We start from the raw sequence: 20,292 nt of genomic DNA on the forward strand, positions 1-20,292 counted from the left end.
GCTCAAAACAATCATAATTGAGCTGCTTCTCATGTGGGCAACTCTATATACCTCTGAGAGAGTAGAAGCAAGGGTGGATTTTTTTTCTTTTCTCTTTTCTTTTCCTTCTTTCTTTTTTTCTTTTCTTTTCTTTTTTTTCTTTTCTTTTTTTTTTTTTTCTTGAGACAGAGTCTCTCTCTGTCACCCAGGCTGGAGTGCAGTGGCCTGATCTCGGCTCATTGCAAGCTCCACCTGCTGGGTTCAGGCCATTCTCCAACCTCGAGTAGCTGGGACTACAGGCGCACAGCACCACGCCCAGCTAATGTTTTTGTATTTTTAGCAGAGACGGGATTTCACCATGTCAGCCAGGATGGTCTGGGTCTCCTGATCTTGTGATCCACCTGCCTCGGCCTCTGAAAGTGCTGGGATTACAGGCGTGAGCCACTATGCCTGGCCAAGGTGGATTTTTTTAACCATAGGGAATGGTTTTCTGGAGAAATACAGGCGGCGAATGGTTTTCTGGAGAAATACAGGCAGCCTGGCTAGCTAATAATAATAATAATAATAGCAACAACAAGAGAGGAAGTGGAGGAGGAATAGTAAGGAGAAGGAGAACGGAGGAGGAGGAAGAGACCAGTGGCATGGCTGGGTAGTCCACTATGTGCCAGCCTCTTAGCAAAGTGATTTTGAAAAGTGATCTCATTTAATTACTTCATTTAATCTTCACAAAACCCCTACAAAGCAGCTCTTATTATCTCCACTTTTCAGGTGAGGAAAGTGATGCTCTGAGAAGTTACAACTACTTGCCCAAGGTCATGCAGCTTACCAAAAGCAGATACTGATATGGTTTGCCTGTGTCTCCATTCAAATCTCAACTTCAATTGAATCTCCCAGAATTCCCACGTGTTGTGGGAGGAACCCAGGGGAAGGTAATTGAATCATGGGGGCCTGATCTTTCCCATGCTATTCTCGTGATAGTGAGTAAGTCTCACGAGATCTGATGGGTTTATCAGGGGTTTCCACTTCTGTGTCCTCATCATTTTCTCTTGCTGCCGCCATGTTAGAAGTAGCTTTTGTCTCCTGCCATGATTCTGAGGACTCCCCAGCCATGTGGAACTGTAAGTCCAATTAAACCTCTTTTTTTTCCCAGTCTTGGGTATGTCTTTATCAGCAGCGTGAAAATGAACTAATACAGATACTGAGTGAGATTCTCCTGACCTTGATCAAGGAATGTCCAACAAATCCATTTTTGATGAACTCATTATTGTGCACTGTGGACAGTTGAGCCCTTATTGTTATCCTGCACTTGCCACTTCCTTGATTGTTGTCTCGTCCCCTTGAGGCAATGGGATCCCTTGTATCCTCCTCTTGTGCACTTGCTAGGTCCCAGTACAAGTTGGTCAAATGAATCAAGATGACTGATGCCTTAGTCTGTCAGTCAAGGATCTGAGATTGATGTAAACCTGTCCTGAAGCTCTTGGGAATTTTTGAAGCATGCATGCATTTTGGAAGCAATTGCTACATGCCAGACATAATTTTAGTTGCTTGGGATACATCAGTGAACCAAACGGACAATTCCCTATGCTCTGGTGTAGCTTACAGGGGGAGGGGAGCAGCAGAAATGACTAGCAAACACTCTTAAGAGGTTTCTGCTCACTGCTTTCTTATTGAGAAAGCAAAACTTTGCCCCAATCTGCTTTCCAGATAGTCGCCAGAGAAGATTCTTTTCCCAACATAAATGTGATCAACTCGTACCCCTGCTCAAAGCCCTCGGTGACTTCCCATGGCTCTTAAGATAAAGCTCCCACACCTTAGACCTGCCTTCAAGGTCTTGCATAGGATCTCTGCCCCTGGCAAGCCTCATTCCACAACCAGTTCCCCCATCAAAATCTCTTCCAGTCCCTCCGCTTTTACTGTTCAACTCCTCCTTCAACTGTCTTCTCATGGAAGACCTGTCCTCCCTGCATCAAACTCTCCCTACCAACTCCATGGATCTGCCACACTTCTCATAGGTACAGCTTCACATTGATTTGTGCGAATTTCTGATGAATGTGTGTCTTCTGTACTGAACGGTAAGTTCCTTACACATAAGGAATGAGTCTGCTGCACTCCCCACCGTGTGTCCAGAACCTCACAGGGCCTGGTACAGCACAATGTGCTGAATAAATGCCTGACACACCATCATTCTCTCCACCCCATACTGCCCATGGTCTTCTCATCTGATCTGTGCAAATCTCCCTTTTCCATAGAATGAAAAGGGCGGGGGATCCAGAGCTGTGGGCAAGGTAGCCACAGCACCTAAACCTCCAATCAGGACTGTGGTCTCACAATGCAGCTGCATGTAATAGGGCCAAAGACAGAATGGTTGACCTCAGAAAGTCCAGGTCATATGGTTACTGCAACTGTGATGAAAAATAGAACCCAGACCAGGCACTGTGGATCTCGCCTGTAATCCCAGCACTTTGGGAAGCCAAGGTGGGTGGATCACCTGAGGTCGGGAGCTCAATGCCAGCCTGTCAAATATGGTGAAACCCTGTCTCTACTAATAATACAAAAATTAGCCGGACGTGGTGATGCATGCCTGTAATCCCAGCTACTCAGGAGGCTGAGGCAGGAGAATCACTTGAACCCGGGAGGCAGAGGTTGCAGTAAGCCAAGATCGCGCCGTTGCACTCAAACCTGGAATGGGGCAAAATGAGTTTCTAGCCAAGCCTATCCCTAGGAAAACAGCGAGCAGAAGCCCTCCAGCTTCACAAAGCTTGGAGTTGCACACCTGAGAGCTCTGCTCAATATCGCCTACTCATCTCTTTTTAAGAAAGGTATAGTACTGGACCAGGAAAGTTACTGTCTAATCAGAGATGTGATTTATTTATTCATCAGCATTGATTAAGCGCCTACTGTGGGCTGAGTTTTAAGGATGTAAAAGTGAGCTAGATTGATACAGTTTTATCTTCAAAAATCTGACACCCCAACAAAGCAGGCAGGCCATGCAGGATTATAGGGCATGGGCAGTGCTAAGGACACCCAGGGCAGTGTGGCAGGGCAGCTGCTCAGCATGGGAAGTGGTAGAGACTCAGGAACTGAGTTTAGAGGAAGACGTTGCACGGGCTGGGAAGGGCTTTCCAGGCCATCAGAATGGCACAGCCAAGGGCATGGAGGCAAACAGAGCCACCAGTAGTTTGTGTTCCTGGGAAAGTCCAGAGTAAAACTGGTCCAGGTAAAAATGGAGCTGGAGCAGTAGGGAGGGTGTGAGTCACAGAGAAACCTTAAGTCCTACTGAGAATCTCAGACTCTCTCATGTTGAAACAATAGAGCAGCATCAGAGGTTTTCAGCAGAAGAGTACCATGGACAAAACTGCATTTCAGGGAGATCACCATGCTGGCAGAAAGGATCTGAAGGGGACCAAGGAGGGTCAGGGAAACCAGTTAGAAAGCAGTTACCATGTTCACGGAGAAGTGGCAAGAGCATGATCTCGAGTTGTAGAGGAGACATCAGAAGAGAGATGTTCAGGAAAGGTTTAGAAGGCAGTCCTTGGAAGAACTAGAGTATGGTACAAACAATAACAACACCTTCCATTTATTTAACTTCTTTCATCTGCCAGACATTCTGGAGAACTTTTCTCTGTTTTTGTAAATTTTAATATTCATCCAAGTAAGTAGGGGATGCAGGATGAGTAAAGGCCTGAAATCCCAGGACCCTCTATGTAGAGTCTAAATGTCAGAAATGATGGGCAGGAATGAAGGCTACACCCAGAGTACTGGAATTGCTCCGGCAATGGAGGGGTCCTCATACACCACAATCATGTCTACTATGTCCTATAACGGAGAAGCCATCATGGCCATGAAGCAGAAGAACTGTGTGGCCATTGTTGAAGACAGGCACTTTGGGATTCAGGCCCAGATGGTGACCACGGACTTCCAGGAGATCTTTCCCATGGGTGATCGGCTGTACATAGGTCTGGCTGGGCTTGTCACTGATGTCCAGACAGTTGCCCAGTACCTCAAGTTCCAGCTGAACTTGTATGAGTTAAAGGAAGGTCAGCAGATCAAACCTTATACCTTCACGAGTGTGATGGCCAACCTCTTGTATGAGAAACATTTTGGCCCCTACTACACTGAGCCAGTCATTGCTGGTTTGGACCCGAAGACCTTTAAGCCCTTCAGTTGCTCTCTAGACCTCATCAGCTGCCCCGTGGTGACTGATGACTTTGTGGTCAGTGGCACCTATGCTGAACAAATGTACAGAATGTGTGAGTCCCTCTGGGAGCCCAACATGGATCCAGAACACCTGTTTGAAACCATCTCCCAAGCCATGCTGAATGCTGTGGACTGGGATGCAGGGTCAGGCATGGGAGTCATAATCCACATCACTGAGAAGGACAAAATCACCACCAGGACACTGAAGGCCCAAATGGACTAACCCCGTTCCCAGAGAATACTTTTTTTGGAAATAAAATAGCCTTTCTTTGAAAAAAAGAAAAGAAAAGAAAAATGTTGGACAAATGGTAATGCCAGCTGAGCTGAGATTGGGGCAGAGGAATGGAGTAGGGGATGGAGTAGAGGATGGAAATGAAAAAGAGCATATCCCAACAGCTAGTTAAGAGAATAATTGTATTAGGGACTTTTTTTTTTTTTTGAGATGGTATTTCACTCTTGTCGCCCAGGCTGGAGTGCAATGGCACGATCTCAGCTTACTGTAACCTCTGCCTCCTGGGTTCAAGCGACTTTCCTGCCTCAGGTCCTGAGTAGCTGGGATTACAGGTGCTACACCCAGCTAATTTTTGTATTTTTAGTAGAGACGGGGTTTCACCATATTGGCCAGACTGGTCTTGAACTGCTGACCTCAGGAGAGCCACCTGCATCGGCTTCCCAAAGTGTTGGGATTACAGGCGTGAGCCACTGTGCCTAGCCCTAGGAACTTCTTAAGAGTCCAAAGTTTAGGCAAGGGTTTGCAAACTCAGATGTCTATATATACCAGAAAGGGTGTATTAATCAGTTAGATAAGCAGAGAGCTGTGATGATTCGTACATAGATGCTTCTTGACCATCGGGAATGGTGGGGACTGTGCCAAGGGGAGAGCCCATATACATCTGAAGGGGTCAGCTTCTGCTCAACTCCAGCTGATTGTGGCCTGGCAGGAATGAAGGTCCAAGGTAGCTAAAGGGGCTCATTTCTTTTTTTTTTTTTTTTTTTTTTTTTGAGACGGAGTCTCGCTCTAGCCCGGGCTGGAGTGCAGTGGCCGGATCTCAGCTCACTGCAAGCTCCGCCTCCCGGGTTCACGCCATTCTCCTGCCTCAGCCTCTGGAGTAGCTGGGACTACAGGCGCCCGCCACCTCGCCGGCTATTTTTTGTATTTTTAGTAGAGACGGGGTTTCACCGTGTTAGCCAGGATGGTCTCGATCTCCTGACCTTGTGATCCGCCCGTCTCGGCCTCCCAAAGTGCTGGGATTACAGGCTTGAGCCACCGCGCCCGGCCAAAGGGGCTCATTTCAAAGCAAAATTAGTTCTGACTTTTCCATGAATTCTCTCAAATTGAAAGTGTTGGCGAGTAATTCGAAATTCAAAAAAGAAAAGAAAAACATAGTATAAAGCACACCCAGCATGCTGATAAGCTAGACGTGAATATAGGATTGGTACTGAGTCCTCTGCATAGACTTTTTTTTTTTAACAGTAGAGGTATACGAAGGAAAGGGAGACACAGGCAGGGCACACCAGTGCAACGAGGACCACAGCTGCCTACCTGCTGACAAAGTGTGGTGTCTCCTGTCCACCACGTGACAGGGTCTGCAACAACATTCCCTCCGAGAGTGAGGGAGATGTGTTAAGGTATGAATAGTGGTTATCAGACATCAGAGAATATCTTCAGCTTTCCAGACACATATCAGGAAGAAGCATGTCCTACACTTTAAAGGATGCTGTAGCCCAGATGTGGTGGCTCAAGCCTGTAATACTAGCACTTTGGGAGGCCAAGGCAAGCAGATGACCTAAGGTCAGGAGTTTGAAACCAGCCTGGCCAACATGGCGAAAACCCATCCCTACTAAAAATACAAAACTTAGCAGGGCGTGGTGGCACATGCCTATAATCCCAGCTACTCGGGAGGCTGAGGCAGGAGAATCGTTTGAACCCGGGAGGTGGAGGTTGCAGTGAGCCAAGATCGCACCATTGCGCTCCAGCCTGGGTGACAGAGCAAGATTCCATCAAATAAATAAATAAATAAACATAATTTTTTTTTTTTTTAAAAGATGCTATGAGTGAGCCAACAGCTTGCTGCAGTTTTCAGAGGCGTTCGAACCAGAGTGACTCTATCTTGAGTAGGGGCTGGGTAAAATAAGGTTGAGACCTACTGAGCTGCATTCCCAGGTTAGGCATTCTTAGTCACAGGATGAGACAGGAGGTTGACAGGACTGGTGTCAGAAGATACAGGTCATAAAGACCCCGCTGATAAAACAGGATGCAGTAGAGAAGCCAGCATAATCCACCGAATCCAAGATGGCAAGGAAAGTGACCTCTGGTTGTCCTCACTGCTCATTGTATGTGGCAGTTACTCTATGTGGTCTAAAAAGGGGAGGAATCCTCAGTTTCAGGAATTGCCCTGTTTTCCCAGAAAACTCATGAACAATCCACCCTTTGTTTAGCATATGATCAATAATCATCATAAGAATAGCCAACCAGCAGCCTTGGGGCTATTCTGCCTATGGAGTAGCCATTCCTTTGTTTCTTTATCTCTCTAATAAACTTGCCTTCATTTTACTCTGTGAACTCACCCTGAATTCTTTCTTGCATGAAATCCAAGAACCCTCTCTTGAGGTCTGGACTGGGACTCCTTTACCAGTAACACAATGACGCCCCACTGTCCCACATTTCTCTCTCATGGTCTGCCTTCTGCTGCCCTTGTAGAGTCCTCATTTTAATGCCTATTTTGTGACTCTGGTTTTGTGGCCCTTCCCTCTCATGGCTTAATACCTTCTCTTCAGACCCCCATAACTGCCCTTGGCTTCCCTCATCAACTCCAACCTGGCCCCAGGGTGGACCCAGTGCTCGGGTCCAATGCAAAGATTCCAGGTTTCATCTTATAGGTCCCGTGAGTCAAGACAGAGGAGAGGATGGAAATATCACCATGGAAAGAAGCAAACTTTAAGATCAGTAATTATAACAGCCAACAAAGAGTGGGAATAGAAGCTGTGTCCTCAGAGATTCCCAGAAAGAGTGTCAGTGGACAGTGATTTTGGTTCGGTCGACTCAAGTCAAGAAGCATCTAGAAATAATCACACACGCCCCCCGACTGTGTGTCTGGTGCCCCACGGTGCTTACGTCGTGAACTTGTAGAATTCTTGCAACAGTCCCATGAGGTAAGAGTCAAGATTGTCCCCCTATTACAGAGGAGAAACTCAGATCCATAGAGGTTAAGTCACTTGCCTCCAGACATTTATCCTCTTTCCAAAACTGGACTCAACTCCTGAGTGCTGCTACGAAAGAGTGCCTTTCAAATCACCTCTGGCAAAGAACCCGTTTTTGCACCCTAGTTCATCACAGACTGACACTTTTGTAAAATACAATCATAAAGTGAATGACTAGCAAAACAATTAGGCATTGGAAGGTGCAGCAATGTCAGATTATTCCCGAAGTTTCTGAATGTTCTCTGTCTCTATCCTTATCACATTGTGGTTCAGCAACACAGTACCCCAGCAGCACAAGCCACAGGCACCCGGGGTAGCGCTGTGCCAGTCCATCTCACGACACACTCAGGCTCTCAAGATGTGAAGTACTTTTGGGAACCACTTGTCTATATTCCAGCGGCTGAACTGTTCACCTCCATGGGTTCATGACTCTCGCGCCGTGTTTCTGGTTTTTGTGATTTTGGGAGAGCCACCCCGTATTGTACAAGAATGAGATTAATTAGCCCCTCAAGTCCCTTTCAAAACCAAAATGCTAGGATTCCATCTCCTTTTACAGCACCCCAGTTCAGCAGTACGTTTGCAGGGCCAGCTGTTTTTGTTCTTGGATTCATTAATAAAAGTAGTGAATGCAACAAGAGCCACCCTTTTCTTTCCTTTGTCTTGTCTGAAAGGGGGCAGGGAGGGAGCAGGAGAGCCCGCAGACGCAGGGGACGTGTCAGACGTGCGACAGGAAGGGCTCAGCGAGGCGAGAGCGGAGCTGTGAGGAAGGAAGGCAGGTGGGCGGAAGGTGGGTAGGGGGGCCAGGAGGGGGCCGGGTGGCCCCGCAGACAAACACATGGAACCAATCGCCCCAGGCAGGGGGTGGAGGTGCACCTGAGAATTACAGAAACACCTGGCCTGCTTTCTGAAGTAGGGGAGGATTGAGAGCTGCTGAGGAAGGGGGTTGATGATGGAGCAGGCTGGGCGGGATGGAATCACATGGGAGCTTACTCCAGGACGTTATTGTGATATCTGGGCTCTTGGTGATTGGAGGGTGGGTACTTCTTATTGTCTGTACAGTCAGGGTCCAGCCAGGGAAGCAGGAGGGAGGGAGTTCGCTCGCTAAGTCTTATTCAGAGACTTTAATGGAGGGAATTGGTTACAGAGGTACTAGAAAAACTTCCTTGGACTGGAGGGGTGACAAGAAGAGGTGCTTTTTCAGAGCCCAGGAGCAACAGTCACCGTATAAAATACAGGACACCGGTGAAATCTGAATTTCAAATGAATAACAAATAATTGCTAGTATTTTAAAAGCCAGTATAGAATGCATTAAATGCCACAGAATTGTATAATTTAAAAAGATTAAAATGGTAAGATTTATGTTATGTGTACTTTATCATAATCAAAAATGTAATATAAAAATGTATCTGGTTGGGCCGGGCGTGGTGGCTCCCGCCTGTAATCCCAACACTTTGGGAGGCAGAGACGGGTGGATCGCCTGAGGTCAGGAGTTCGAGACCAGCCTGGCCAACATCGTGAAACACTGTCTCTACTAAAAAGACAAAAAAATTAGCCAGGTGTGATGGCACACTCCTGTTGTCCCAGCTACTAGGGAGGCTGAGACAGGAGAATTGCTTGAACCTGGGAAGCAGAGGTTGCAGTGAGCTGAGATCACTCTACTGCACTCTAGCCTGGGTGACAGAGTGAGACTCCATCTCCAAAAAAGAAAAGAAAGTATCCAGTTTATCCGCAATTCACATTTAACTGGTGGCCTGTATTTTATTTTAAAAATTTAGCCGCTGTACATTCTAGCAGGCACTAGAATAATGGTGGGGGCTGCCCCCAAGGGAGCTGGGGCCATAAAGGAGACACAGCTGCTGCCCAACAAGGCAGGAAGTGGAGGGACCGGAGGAGGAGGAATGGCCAGCTTCTCCCCTCCTTCTGGTGGCCCTCCAGTGACCTACCAGTTCCTCCAATCAGCCATGGCTACCTGGAAGCCAGAGGGCAAAGGCACCTCAGAAATGCAGATGCAAGGAAAGGACTGAAGAGCAAGCATGCAGTCATTTTAGATGATCCAGGAAGGCTGGACCTGCCTGGCCCAATCGCCGCAGTTGTATTTTCTGTGCAGGCTGAAATGAAGCTGCAGGTTCAGTGGTGTTATCCCTGAGGTTCTTGCTCTCCCTACTCTGATCCATGAATAAGTCGTTACTGCTTGCTGCCAAGGACGCAGACATGAATGCGTGTGTGGAGCAGCTTCTGTGCACAAAGCTCCCCACTAAGAATCCAGGAGAAGTGCTTCAGTTGGGAAGTTCAGGATATGGTTCCCCAATGCCCATTCATTCATTCATTTATTTATTCAACATCTGCTTATGAGACAGGCGTGGTCCTCGGCAATTGAGTAGATGGTAGTATAGAAGGCAGACACATTCCACATTCTCAAGGTACTTATGAATCTACTCTGTTGGGAAGTTATCAAATGCAATGAGAATTAACTAAAATATAAGATGTGAATGGTAAATTCAGGAAGAGTCTCACAGAACAGTGAGGAGGGTGCACACGACCAAGAGAAAATGGACAGTATAAGTGATGCTCAGAGAAGGTAACGAGTGCCTGGCATGGTGCCAGGTGCTGGGGAACAGCAGGGCAGAACTGGGCATTTGCTCACCTCTCTTTCCAGGAACTCATGATGTTGCCCACAAGAATCTCCAGATGGCAACTACAAATATCTCTTTACTCTCTTGGCTTCTCATAACCCTGCAGGGAGGCCCTTGGAGGGAAGAGAACGGATTTGGTTGTCTAGAGCTCTTGGGTTCACGCCAGGCTCAGCCTCTAGCTCTGCGGGTCCTGAGGCCTCAGTTTCCCATCTGTGAAGTGAGGGGTGGCTTTGATGATCTCTGCCCTTGCTCTGTGATTCCTCAGGTTCTGTGATGTCAGCACTTCTGTGTTCCAAATCTGCTTCCCTTTTACTGCTGACAGCTCTCCAAGTGGCAGGAGCTACAATCAGTCATTTGTCACTCTGGAGCACCAAGCTCAAAGCTCTGAATGAATGACTCGATGAACGTGTACAGGTCACCTTGTGCAGTGACAAAGATTCTTTGCTGGGACAAACTTCAATTCGGCTTCTGAATCTCCTCGGAGATTCTTTCTTGTAAAATCCAGTATTAGCAAAGAGCCCTGCTAAATCAGTTTAGCAAGAAGGTCCCCGATCCTTGTGATCTGGACACTGTTTCTAGCTAATCAGGTTCCTCATCCTCCACCATCCCCCAGGTGCTGTCTGATCACCCTGGCCTGTCTTCAGCAAGAATCCTGTTAGCTCTGTTTGGCCAGACTCCCCCTTACCCCTAATGTTTACTCTCAGTAATTTTCCATCCACTGACCCCCACCCTGCTCCTTAGCTACAAATCCCCACTTGCCCAGGTGAGCCTGGTCTTTCGTCCCTGCTGTCAGACCTTATTGCAGTGGTCCCTAAACGTATAGGGATAGTCCTGAGTAAAGTCTTCCTTACTCTGGTTTAGCAAATATCATTGAATAATGTCTTTCTTTTTTTTTTTTTATTTTTATTTTTATTTTTTTTGAGACGGAGCCTCGCTCTGTCGCCCAGGCTGGAGTACAGTGGCGCGATCTCGGCTCACTGCAAGCTCCGCCTCCCGGGTTCACGCCATTCTCCTGCCTCAGCCTCCCGAGTAGCTGGGACTGCAGGCGCCCGCCACCTCGCCCGGCTAATTCTTTTTTGTATTTTATTTTAGTAGAGACCGGGTTTCACCGTGTTAGCCAGGATGGTCTTGATCTCCTGACCTTGTGATCCGCCCGCCTCGGCCTCCCAAAGTGCTGAGATTACAGGCTTGAGCCACTGCGCCCAGCCAATGTCTTTCTTTAACAGCAGGAATGTCCGAATATTGGACCGTGGCTGTTGCATCAGGCTGGGAGGGTTGAATCCTGGTTCTGCCACTTACCATCTTGAGCAAAGTTATATGAACTCTCCGGCATGTGTGTTCCTTCATTTGTAAAATGGGAATAATAATAGTACCTAATAGATTTGTAAGACTGAATAAAATCATGCATGTAAAACTGCTGAGAACTATGTCTATTTGCTTTCATTATTATAAATATCATTATTTTTTAATCACCCTTCATAGATTTAGAAGCCAATAATAAATTCATTCTCACTGCCTATATTTATCGTTTTTCAATCTGTGGTTTATGAATCATTAGTGGATTATGAAATCACTTTAATAGGTATAATCATATTCGTGTTTAATGACTACTTATAATTATGTACAAAAGATAAGCATATGGAAAAAAGAATATAATAGAAATATTAGTGTATCACATGTAGTAAGCATAAGTATCTTCATGTGAAACTTGATTTTTCAGGCTGTATGGTGTATGTGTGTACACATGTGTGCACACACATAGTGTAGTTTGCTGGGTTGTGATGTAAAATGTGTTTCTTACCGGGTGTCATAGTCCAAGAAATTTGAAACCACTGCTTTAGGTTAAATCACCATTCCCCATAATTCTGCCCTTCATGCTTTTCAACACTCCAGTTCCTCTCTGACCTTCGAGCAAACACCACTTCCCCCTCCTCCACCTCCTCCTCCTCCCCTTCCTCTCCTCCCCTTCCTCGCACTATATTCACCCCTTCCTTCACCCTCCCTGCCTCTGAGAATCAGAACTGCTCGGCCTTTCTCTCCCTGGAAGCCCAGCTTCTCCTCCCCAACCCTCCCACTGTAGGGTGCCAGAAAGGTGCTTTGGGTGCCAGACAAGGTGGGAGCCCGGGAGCTGCCACAGATGCTGGTGGTGGCTGGGGCTGGCAGGAAAAGAGCTGGCGGCCAAGGGATGCGGTTTGGCATTTTATCATCAGAGCATGCTCCGGGTTAGGTACAAAGCAAAATCAGAGGCCTGGGGTCAGTTGTGAGGGAAAGACGTTCCTGAGGGGAGAGAGGGATTAAGCTGGAGGGAGGATGAAGAGGAGAGAGAGAACTGAAAGACTACCTGGAGAGGAGTCCCCGAAACAGGAGGCAAGGAATGTTCTTCAGGAGCCAGCTGGGGAAGAGAAGCGGCCTGGGTGCAGGTGAAGGAAAGGCTGGAAAGGCTGGAAGTGATGTCTCGGGCAGGCAGGGGCTCAGCTCAGCAACACAGCTGGCTCAGTCTGCGGAAGAGGTTTTCCTGGATGGCCGTCTCACCCTGCAAGGCCCTCCTCCTCACTGAGGGAACTCTCTGGAACCTCACAAAATCAGGAATAGCTTGCTCAGGATTAAGCCAACCTAGCTGTGGCCACCATCACTGTAGCCAGGGGACCCCTTGGCTTCAAACTTTGCAGCTTCTGCCCTGGCAGTGTCTGGGGGATGCTTGCTTTGCAGGAGAAAGCCCAGTGTCTGGGCGGGGCCTTGCAGACAGCCAGGACCCTCTGTACACAGCACCTCCTCTGCCCTTCTGTCAGGCTGAGAGCTGAGAAAATGAACAGACCACTCCACCAGCTCACCGGCCCTCTCCTCACACCCAAACTCCAAGACAAAAGGGACATTTTCTGCATCCTCCAGAGTCTTATCCTTGAAAGTGTCTCAGTGGCTTCACACTGAAGTCCTGGGCAGGGTTGGCAGGACTGGGTCCCTGAGAGGCTCTAATGCCTCGGCCCATCTTGGCCTCAGTTCCCTCAAGAAAGCAGATCTGGGAGTCACTTGGCTTTGGGTTCTGTCTGGAATTGGCCATGACGGGCAACCAAGCCACCTCCCTAGTGGGGATTCTGCTTCCTCATCTGTGCAAAGAAGGGCTTCTACGGAATAGCATTGACCTTGATGATAAAGAGTTCTGTAACAGGTTGCGGGGGGCAGACAGGTAAAGGGAACAAGTAAACCTTGCTAGGTGTAACAACAGGCCATAGCAGGGATATGGCAAACTGGAGAATCCTTGCTGTGTCTCAAGGGGCAGCTACTACTACATTCCAGACAAAGAAGCTGAAAATCTGTGATTTTATGTGAAATCTCCAAAATTGTAAACGTGGACACATAGTTTCAAAATGTCCAATCATCATGCAGGGCAAGCAAAAATGTCTGTGAGTCTGACTTGACCTGTAGGTACCAGTTTTCTACCTTATCCAAGTGGTTCTCAAACATGAGTGTGCATCAGAATCAGCCAAAACGGCTTGTTAAAACAGACTGCTGGTGGCCGGGCACCATGACTCATGCCTGTAATCCCAGCACTTTGGGAGGCCGAGGTAGATGGATCACTTGAGGTCAGGAGTTCGTGACTAGCCTGGCCAACAAGGTGAAACCCCATCTCTACTCAAAATACAAAATTAGCCAGGCATGATGGCACGTGCCTGTTATTCCAGCTATTTGAGAGGCTAAGACAGGAGAATCGCTTGAACCCAGGAGGTAGAGGTTGCGGTGAGCCAAGATCACACCATCGCACTCTAGCCTGGGTGACAGTGAAACTCTGTCTAAAAACAAACAGACAAACAAACAAACAAAACCAGATTGCTGGGCCCTCCCAGAGTTTCTGCTTGATGGAGCATCAGCTTCTGATGAAGCTGACCTAGGAAACATACTTTCAGAACCACTGCCCTATACTATAGGAATACCAACACCACCGCCATGTTATTCCTTACATGCTGCCAAAGCCACTTGTCGTGAGGCATCGTTGAGATTCTAGGCCCCTATTTTGACAGAGTGATGATGATGATAATAAATGAATGAAGTAGGCACTTATTTTAGATGAAAATAGCTATTATGTGGTGGATCTGAAGCCAGGCAGACAGACCCCAGAAACCACCTCCCCTGTGCAAGCCTTCTTCTTACACCCTATATCTGTCTTAGTCCTTTTGTGCTACTTTAACAAAATATCTGAGGATGGGTAACTTTTACAGAATAGAAATGTATTTCCTGCAGTTCTGGAAGCTGGGAAGTCCGAGATCAAGGCACTGGCAGATTCAGTGCCTGGTGAGGGCCAAGTTTGTGCTTCCAAGATGGTACCTTGTTGCTGCATCCTCCAAGGGGACAAAAGCGATGTCCTCGCATGGTGAAAGGGACAAACTTGCCCCCTCAAGCCCTTTTGCAAGATACAAATGTCAGAGCCCTCAGGGCCTAACCATCTCCAGAAGGCCTCACCTCTTTAATACTGTTGCATTGGGGATGAAGTTTCAACATGGGTGTTGGAAGGGACATGAACACTGACACAAACATTCTAAATACAGCACTGTCACATATTCAGATCCTTCAAGTCATGCTTTGTTTTTTCTTTTTGAGATGGAGTATTTTTGCTCTGTTGCCCAGGCTGGAGTGCAACAGCATGATCTTGGCTCACTGCAACCTCCGCCTCCTGGGTTCAAGCAATTCTCCTGCCTCTACCTCCTGAGTACCTGGGATGGGATTACAGGCACCCACCACCATGCCCGGCTAATTTTTGTATTTTTGGTAGAGACGAGGGCTCACCATGTTAGCCAGGCTGGTCTTGAACTCTTGACCTCAGGTGATCCACTGACATCGGCCTCCCAAAGTACTAGGATTACAGGCGTGAGCCACCTCACCCAGCTGGGTCACGGTTTTTAATGCGTGTATCTTCATAAGTCAAAGCAAATTGTGTGTTAACCAATTACTCACTCACTCAATGAATGTTGAGCTTATGATATAACTGCAGATCCTGCTACAAAAAGGAACATAGCAAGTAAGGCAAATGGGTAGGGAGTGATGGTGGAGGAGGACTAGGCCATGCTAAGACAGAGTAGTGTGAGGAGGAAAAGTAAGAGCTTTTCCTCACCTTCTGCAAGGTTCATGGCTGACTCCCCTATAACAGAAGAACAATCAACAAGGGGAAAACTGTACCAATTTAATATAAATTTATGTGACACAGGAGTCTTCAGAAGTGAAGACCCAAAGACAGAAAAAACTCTGTATTTTTACGCTTACGTTTGATGAAGAATGGACAGTTGTGTAAATTATGACTGGACAAAGATGGTGTGGGCTAATGATGAGAAAGTGGGGGAGTCTTAGCAAGGCCGGTTTGTTCAGATTCTTCTTGGCATCTCTCTGTCTTCATTCCTTTTCTCTGGGTATAGGGCAGGACACCTATCACATGAGGGTCTTATGACCTACTTTCAGGGGAGGTAGGTCAGGGAATTATTTAATGGCCAGCTCTCACACAGAAAGGTGGGAAAGGCTGGTCACGGTGGCTCATGCCTATAATCCCAGCACTTTGTGAGGCCAAGGCGGGCAGATCATGAGGTCAGGAGTTCAAGACCAGCCTGGCCAACATGATGAAACCCCATCTCTACTGAAAATAAAAAAGTTAGCCAGGCGTGGTCGTGGGCGCCTGTAGTCCCAGCTACTCAGAAGGCTGAAGCAGGATAATCACTTGAACCTGGGAGGTGGAGGTTGCAGTGAGCCGAGACCGCGCCACTGCACTCCAGCCTGGGTGACAGAGTGAAACTCCATCTCAGAAAAATAAAAGGGGGGGGGTAGAAGGTCAGAGAGTGACCTCCAAGGTTCCGCATTTGTAGCATGGGGGTGTAGATGTACAAGATGTAGCATTTGTAGCTACCGCGCATTTCCTGCAAGGGTAGCATGTCCTGCACTCCATCAGTAGCCAAGGAAGGCCTCCACCAAGGAGCTGACATTTGAGCAGAGACCAGTGAAACGAGAAAGTAAGGAAATGAAGGAGAGCAGCAAGTGCAAAGGCCGTGGGTGAAAACAAGTGTGGCGTGTTCTAGGACCTACAAGTAGACCAGCGTGACAGGGAAAGTGAACAGAGAAGAGAGTGCTAGCAGATGAGGTTGGTGAACTGGGCAGGTATCTTGAAGGTCATGCCAACGAGTCTGCATTTTATGCTAGGTGGGGTGGGAAGCCATGGGAGGGCTTTGAGCAGGGGAGTGACAGGCTCTGATGAGGTTTGGACTAGGCTCCTTCTGATTGCAGGGTAGAGACCAGAATCGAGGAAGATCAGAGTGGAAGAAAATGGAGCTGGTGTCTCAGTGACAGTATGCCCAGAGATGCCCAAAGATGCCCAATGGATGAGCTGCTGCAACCTGTCTCAGCCATGGGGGATGGGAGAGAAAGTGGAGAAGGGAAAAAAAAAAAAAGAGTAGAGAGAAAAGAATATGTAATGCAAAAATTAAAATTACCTGGTAAGTCAGGACATGGGAAGTTCTGCCTCCCTAATGGGGACCCAGGAAGATGTACGAAGAGAAGTAAAGCCACTTTCTATGGACACGGAGAAATTCAGAACATGCAGCCGCCCAGGATTCCTGGCTCCCAGTCTTGGCACACAGTGCTCCACCTTGCTGGGAAAGTCAGATATGAATCTGCGGAAAGATGGTTTCAGCTTACAGGGCGCTCTTCTATTAAGCTTATCTAAAATGCTTAAATTTTAAAATTTGCCCATTAGGAGGCATGGAAATATTTGAAAACTAAATCGCGTTGATGGTTGCACAGATGTATCAATTTATTATACGAAAAGTCAGCCAGGCACAGGGGCTCACATCTGTAATCCTAGCACTTTGTTTTTTGTTTGTTTGTTTGAAATGGAGTCTCATTCTGTTGCCCAGGCTAGAGTGCAGTGGCATGATCTCGGCTCACTGCAAGCTCCACCTCCCGGGGCAAGCCATTGTCCTTCCTCAGCCTCCTGAGTAGCTGGGACTGGAGGCATGTGCCACCACCCGCAGCTAAGTTTCGTATTTTTAGTAGAGACAGGGTTTTGTCATGTTGGCCAGGATGGTCTCAAACTCCTGACCTCATGATCCACCCGTCTTGGCTTCCCAAAGCCCTGGAATTACAGGCGTGAGCCATGGCGCCCAGCCAATCCCAGCACTTTGGAGTCACTTGAGGCCAGGAGTTTGAGACCAGCCTTGGCAACATAGTGAGATGCTGTCTACAAAAAAAATTTTTTAAGTCAGCCAGGCATGGAGGTATGAGCCTATAGTCCCAGCTAGTCAGGAGGCTGAGATGGAACAATCACTTGAGTCCAGGAGTCTGATGCTGCAGTGAGCTATGATTGCATCACTGCACTCCAGCCTGGGCGACAGACTGAGACGCTGTCTCAAAAATAAATACATAAGTAAATAATAAAAGTCATCAAACTGGATACTCCCTAAGGGTGAACATAATGGTATGTAAGTCCACCTCCATAAAGTTATTCTAAAAAGAAAAAGCATTTGCCTATAAGGGAATCGTTCTTTGAACCCCGAGCCTGTAAGAGTTTGCCTATCATTAAAGAGAACTAGAAAGAAATGAACTAAGGTATTAACAAAGGAATCTGGCAATTTCGACATTTTCTTCTTTGCTTATCTGTATTTTCTCATTTTCCTACCATGGACATATATTATTTGCCTGATGAAAAGGAGGCATCAAATCTTATAAATCATTGGCACTGTGATGCTACAGATTACTTTCTGCCTTTTCATGGACTATTTCATTTCTGTTTTTCCACTGTGAAGTTTTAATTTAGCTCAAAAATTCCACAACTATTTATGGAATGCTTATTTTGTGCCAAGCACTGTCCTAGGCACGGCAGGAAATGGAAAAATTAATGAGACATGATCGGATCTCTTCTGTCCTGTTGGGGAGACAGATATCCACACAAAGAACCATACTGCCAGATGGTGTAGATTACAGGCGCAGAGACGGAAGTAGAAGGTGCAAGGGGAGTTCAGTTAATCAATTAGTCAGCAAAACTGCTTTTTAAAGGAATCCCTGTTACTATTGCAAACACTCGTGCAGAATTAATCCCTCTGGCCTTACAAGCTTGCCAGATCTCTGGTGGCCTGAGCTATGTGGGTAGGTGGGACTTTTTTGGTAAGGAGCTAATGGTTACCGGGTATCTATTATGTGATGAGCACTGTGGTTTACGTTCATTTAACCCTCACAACTGCCCGAGGCTAATTTAGTGCTTAATCGCAAGAAGGAGGGGAGTACGGAATACTGGTTAGAAGACCAGGCTCTGCAGCCAAGCCACCCGGATTCCAGTCCAGTTCTACTGCTCACTAGTTATATAACCTCCAACAAGCTTCTTAACCTTTCTGTGCCCCAATTTCTTCATTCATAAAATGGGGATAATAATAGTACACACCTTGTAGGATTTTGGGCCAGGACTGAACACATCAACCATAGGTAGTTGTCCCAGTCCCTGACAAACAGAAAGCTCTCTAGGATGTTACTATTTTATATTTATATTCCACCAAGTACATATTCATGTTGTTTTGCATTTCCTTTTTCATGTCATGCTTCCATTACTTTTCCTGAAAAGCCAATTATGACAATGATTCGGCAAACATTTTTGATCGCCCACCACGTACATGATACTGTTTTGCTTGCTGGGAAAGCAAAGATAAATAGCCATGACTCCACCCTGGGGGTGCTCATAGGTTAGTGCAGGAGAGAAGCACAAACACAAATAACACAACAGGGCTGGTAATTAGGAACAGTGGTTGCCTAAGTTGCCCTAAAGTCCCAGAAAACATTTCTCTCTCTCTGTCTCTGTCTCTCGTTGTTAAAATGTGTTTCCCATTATCCTGTTTATAGTATTTGCTTGCGAAGGAAAGCGGAAACTAACATTCTCTGGAAGTCTGCCATGCGCCTGACATAGTGTGATCATCCATAAGAGCAGAAGGTTCCCCATGTGCCAGGCACTGTGCTGAGCACTGGATACACATTATCTCCTTTATTCCTATACATGAAGTATAGTTATTATTATCCTCATTTTACCTATAAAGAAACTGAGGTCCTGCTCTCAGAAGTCAAATAACTCCCCCAGGTTATACTACCAAGAAATTACAAAGCCAAGGATCAAACGCAAGCCTGTCTTTTCTCAACACAATGCCATATCTCCTCCCAATGTAAAATTCTATATGCCATCTAATTTAATTCTCACAATAACTCTTTGAGATAGATGCTATTATGCCCACTTTTATGCATGAGAAAACTGGGATTTAAAACATTAAATTATTATCCCAAAGTCAAAGAGTTAGTAAGTGACAGGCCCAGCTGCCTCCAAAGCTGTAGTCTTTGCCTAGATAATGCGAAGACTCCTATTTCCTCCCGCACAGGGTGAAGTTCAATTTTCACCCAGGTCTGTGAAAACGCCGCCTGGATTGGGATATAAGAGAGGGGGGAATTCCAGTCTTGACTCTGCCACTTATTAGCACAGTGGCCTTGGGCAAATTTCTTTCCCCCCTGGGGTCTTGGGGTACATCTGTCAAAAGATAATTTGGGGCCAGACACGGTGGCTCACACCTGTAATTCCAGCATTCTGAGAGGCTGAGGTGGGTGAATCACTTGAGGCCAAGAGTTCGAGACCAGCCTGGCCAACATGGTGAAACCCCATCTCTACTAAAAACATTTAAAAATTAGCCAGGCATTGTGGTGGGCACTTGTAATCCCAGATACTCAGGAGGTTGAGGGACAAGAATTGCTTGAACCTGGGAGGCAGAGGCTGCAGTGAGCCAAGATCGCACCACTGCACTCCAGCCTGGGCCACAGAGTGAGACTCTGCCTCAAAAAATAAAAATAAAAATAAAGTTTTTTAAAAGATAATTTGGTTTTCACCCTTCCCAAAAATCCCCAAAGAGATAATAGGCTGAGACCACTGATAAACAATAGGCTGAGACCAGGCTCTGCTAGAGGAAACCTAGGGTGGGAGCCTGGGGTGATGCTCAAGGATGGAAGAGGGAGGAGGCTCCAAAGATAACACCCTCACAACTGTGTTCCAGCCACCTCTAATGGGAGAAGCTCTTTAGTCTTCCATCTGCCAGAGGCTAAGCTGCAGGAGGACAAGTATATGACCTTTTTTTTTTTTTTTTGAGACGGAGTCTCGCTCTGTCACCCAGGCTGGAGTGCAGTGGCATGATCTTGGCTCACTGCAACCTCCACCTCCTGGGTTCAAGCGATTCTCCTACCTCAGCCTCCCGAGTAGCTGGGATTACAGTTGTCCACCACCACACCTGGC

General features: G+C 46.9%; 1 protein-coding gene across 1 annotated transcript; it reads left to right on the forward strand.

The window, feature by feature from the left end:
* The first annotated feature begins 3,716 nt into the window (after window positions 1–3,716).
* LOC117095317 (proteasome subunit beta type-3-like) lies at window positions 3,717–4,455 on the forward strand. The gene has a single exon (XM_033232098.1). The coding sequence runs from the start codon at window positions 3,755–3,757 to the stop codon at window positions 4,397–4,399; it is 645 nt and encodes a 214-aa protein (XP_033087989.1). The 5' UTR covers window positions 3,717–3,754; the 3' UTR covers window positions 4,400–4,455.
* Window positions 4,456–20,292: the final 15,837 nt, after the last annotated feature.

This window comes from Trachypithecus francoisi, unplaced genomic scaffold (assembly GCF_009764315.1).
Source record: "Trachypithecus francoisi isolate TF-2019V2 unplaced genomic scaffold, Tfra_2.0 Lachesis_group13, whole genome shotgun sequence".
Classification (NCBI taxonomy): domain Eukaryota; kingdom Metazoa; phylum Chordata; class Mammalia; order Primates; family Cercopithecidae; genus Trachypithecus; species Trachypithecus francoisi.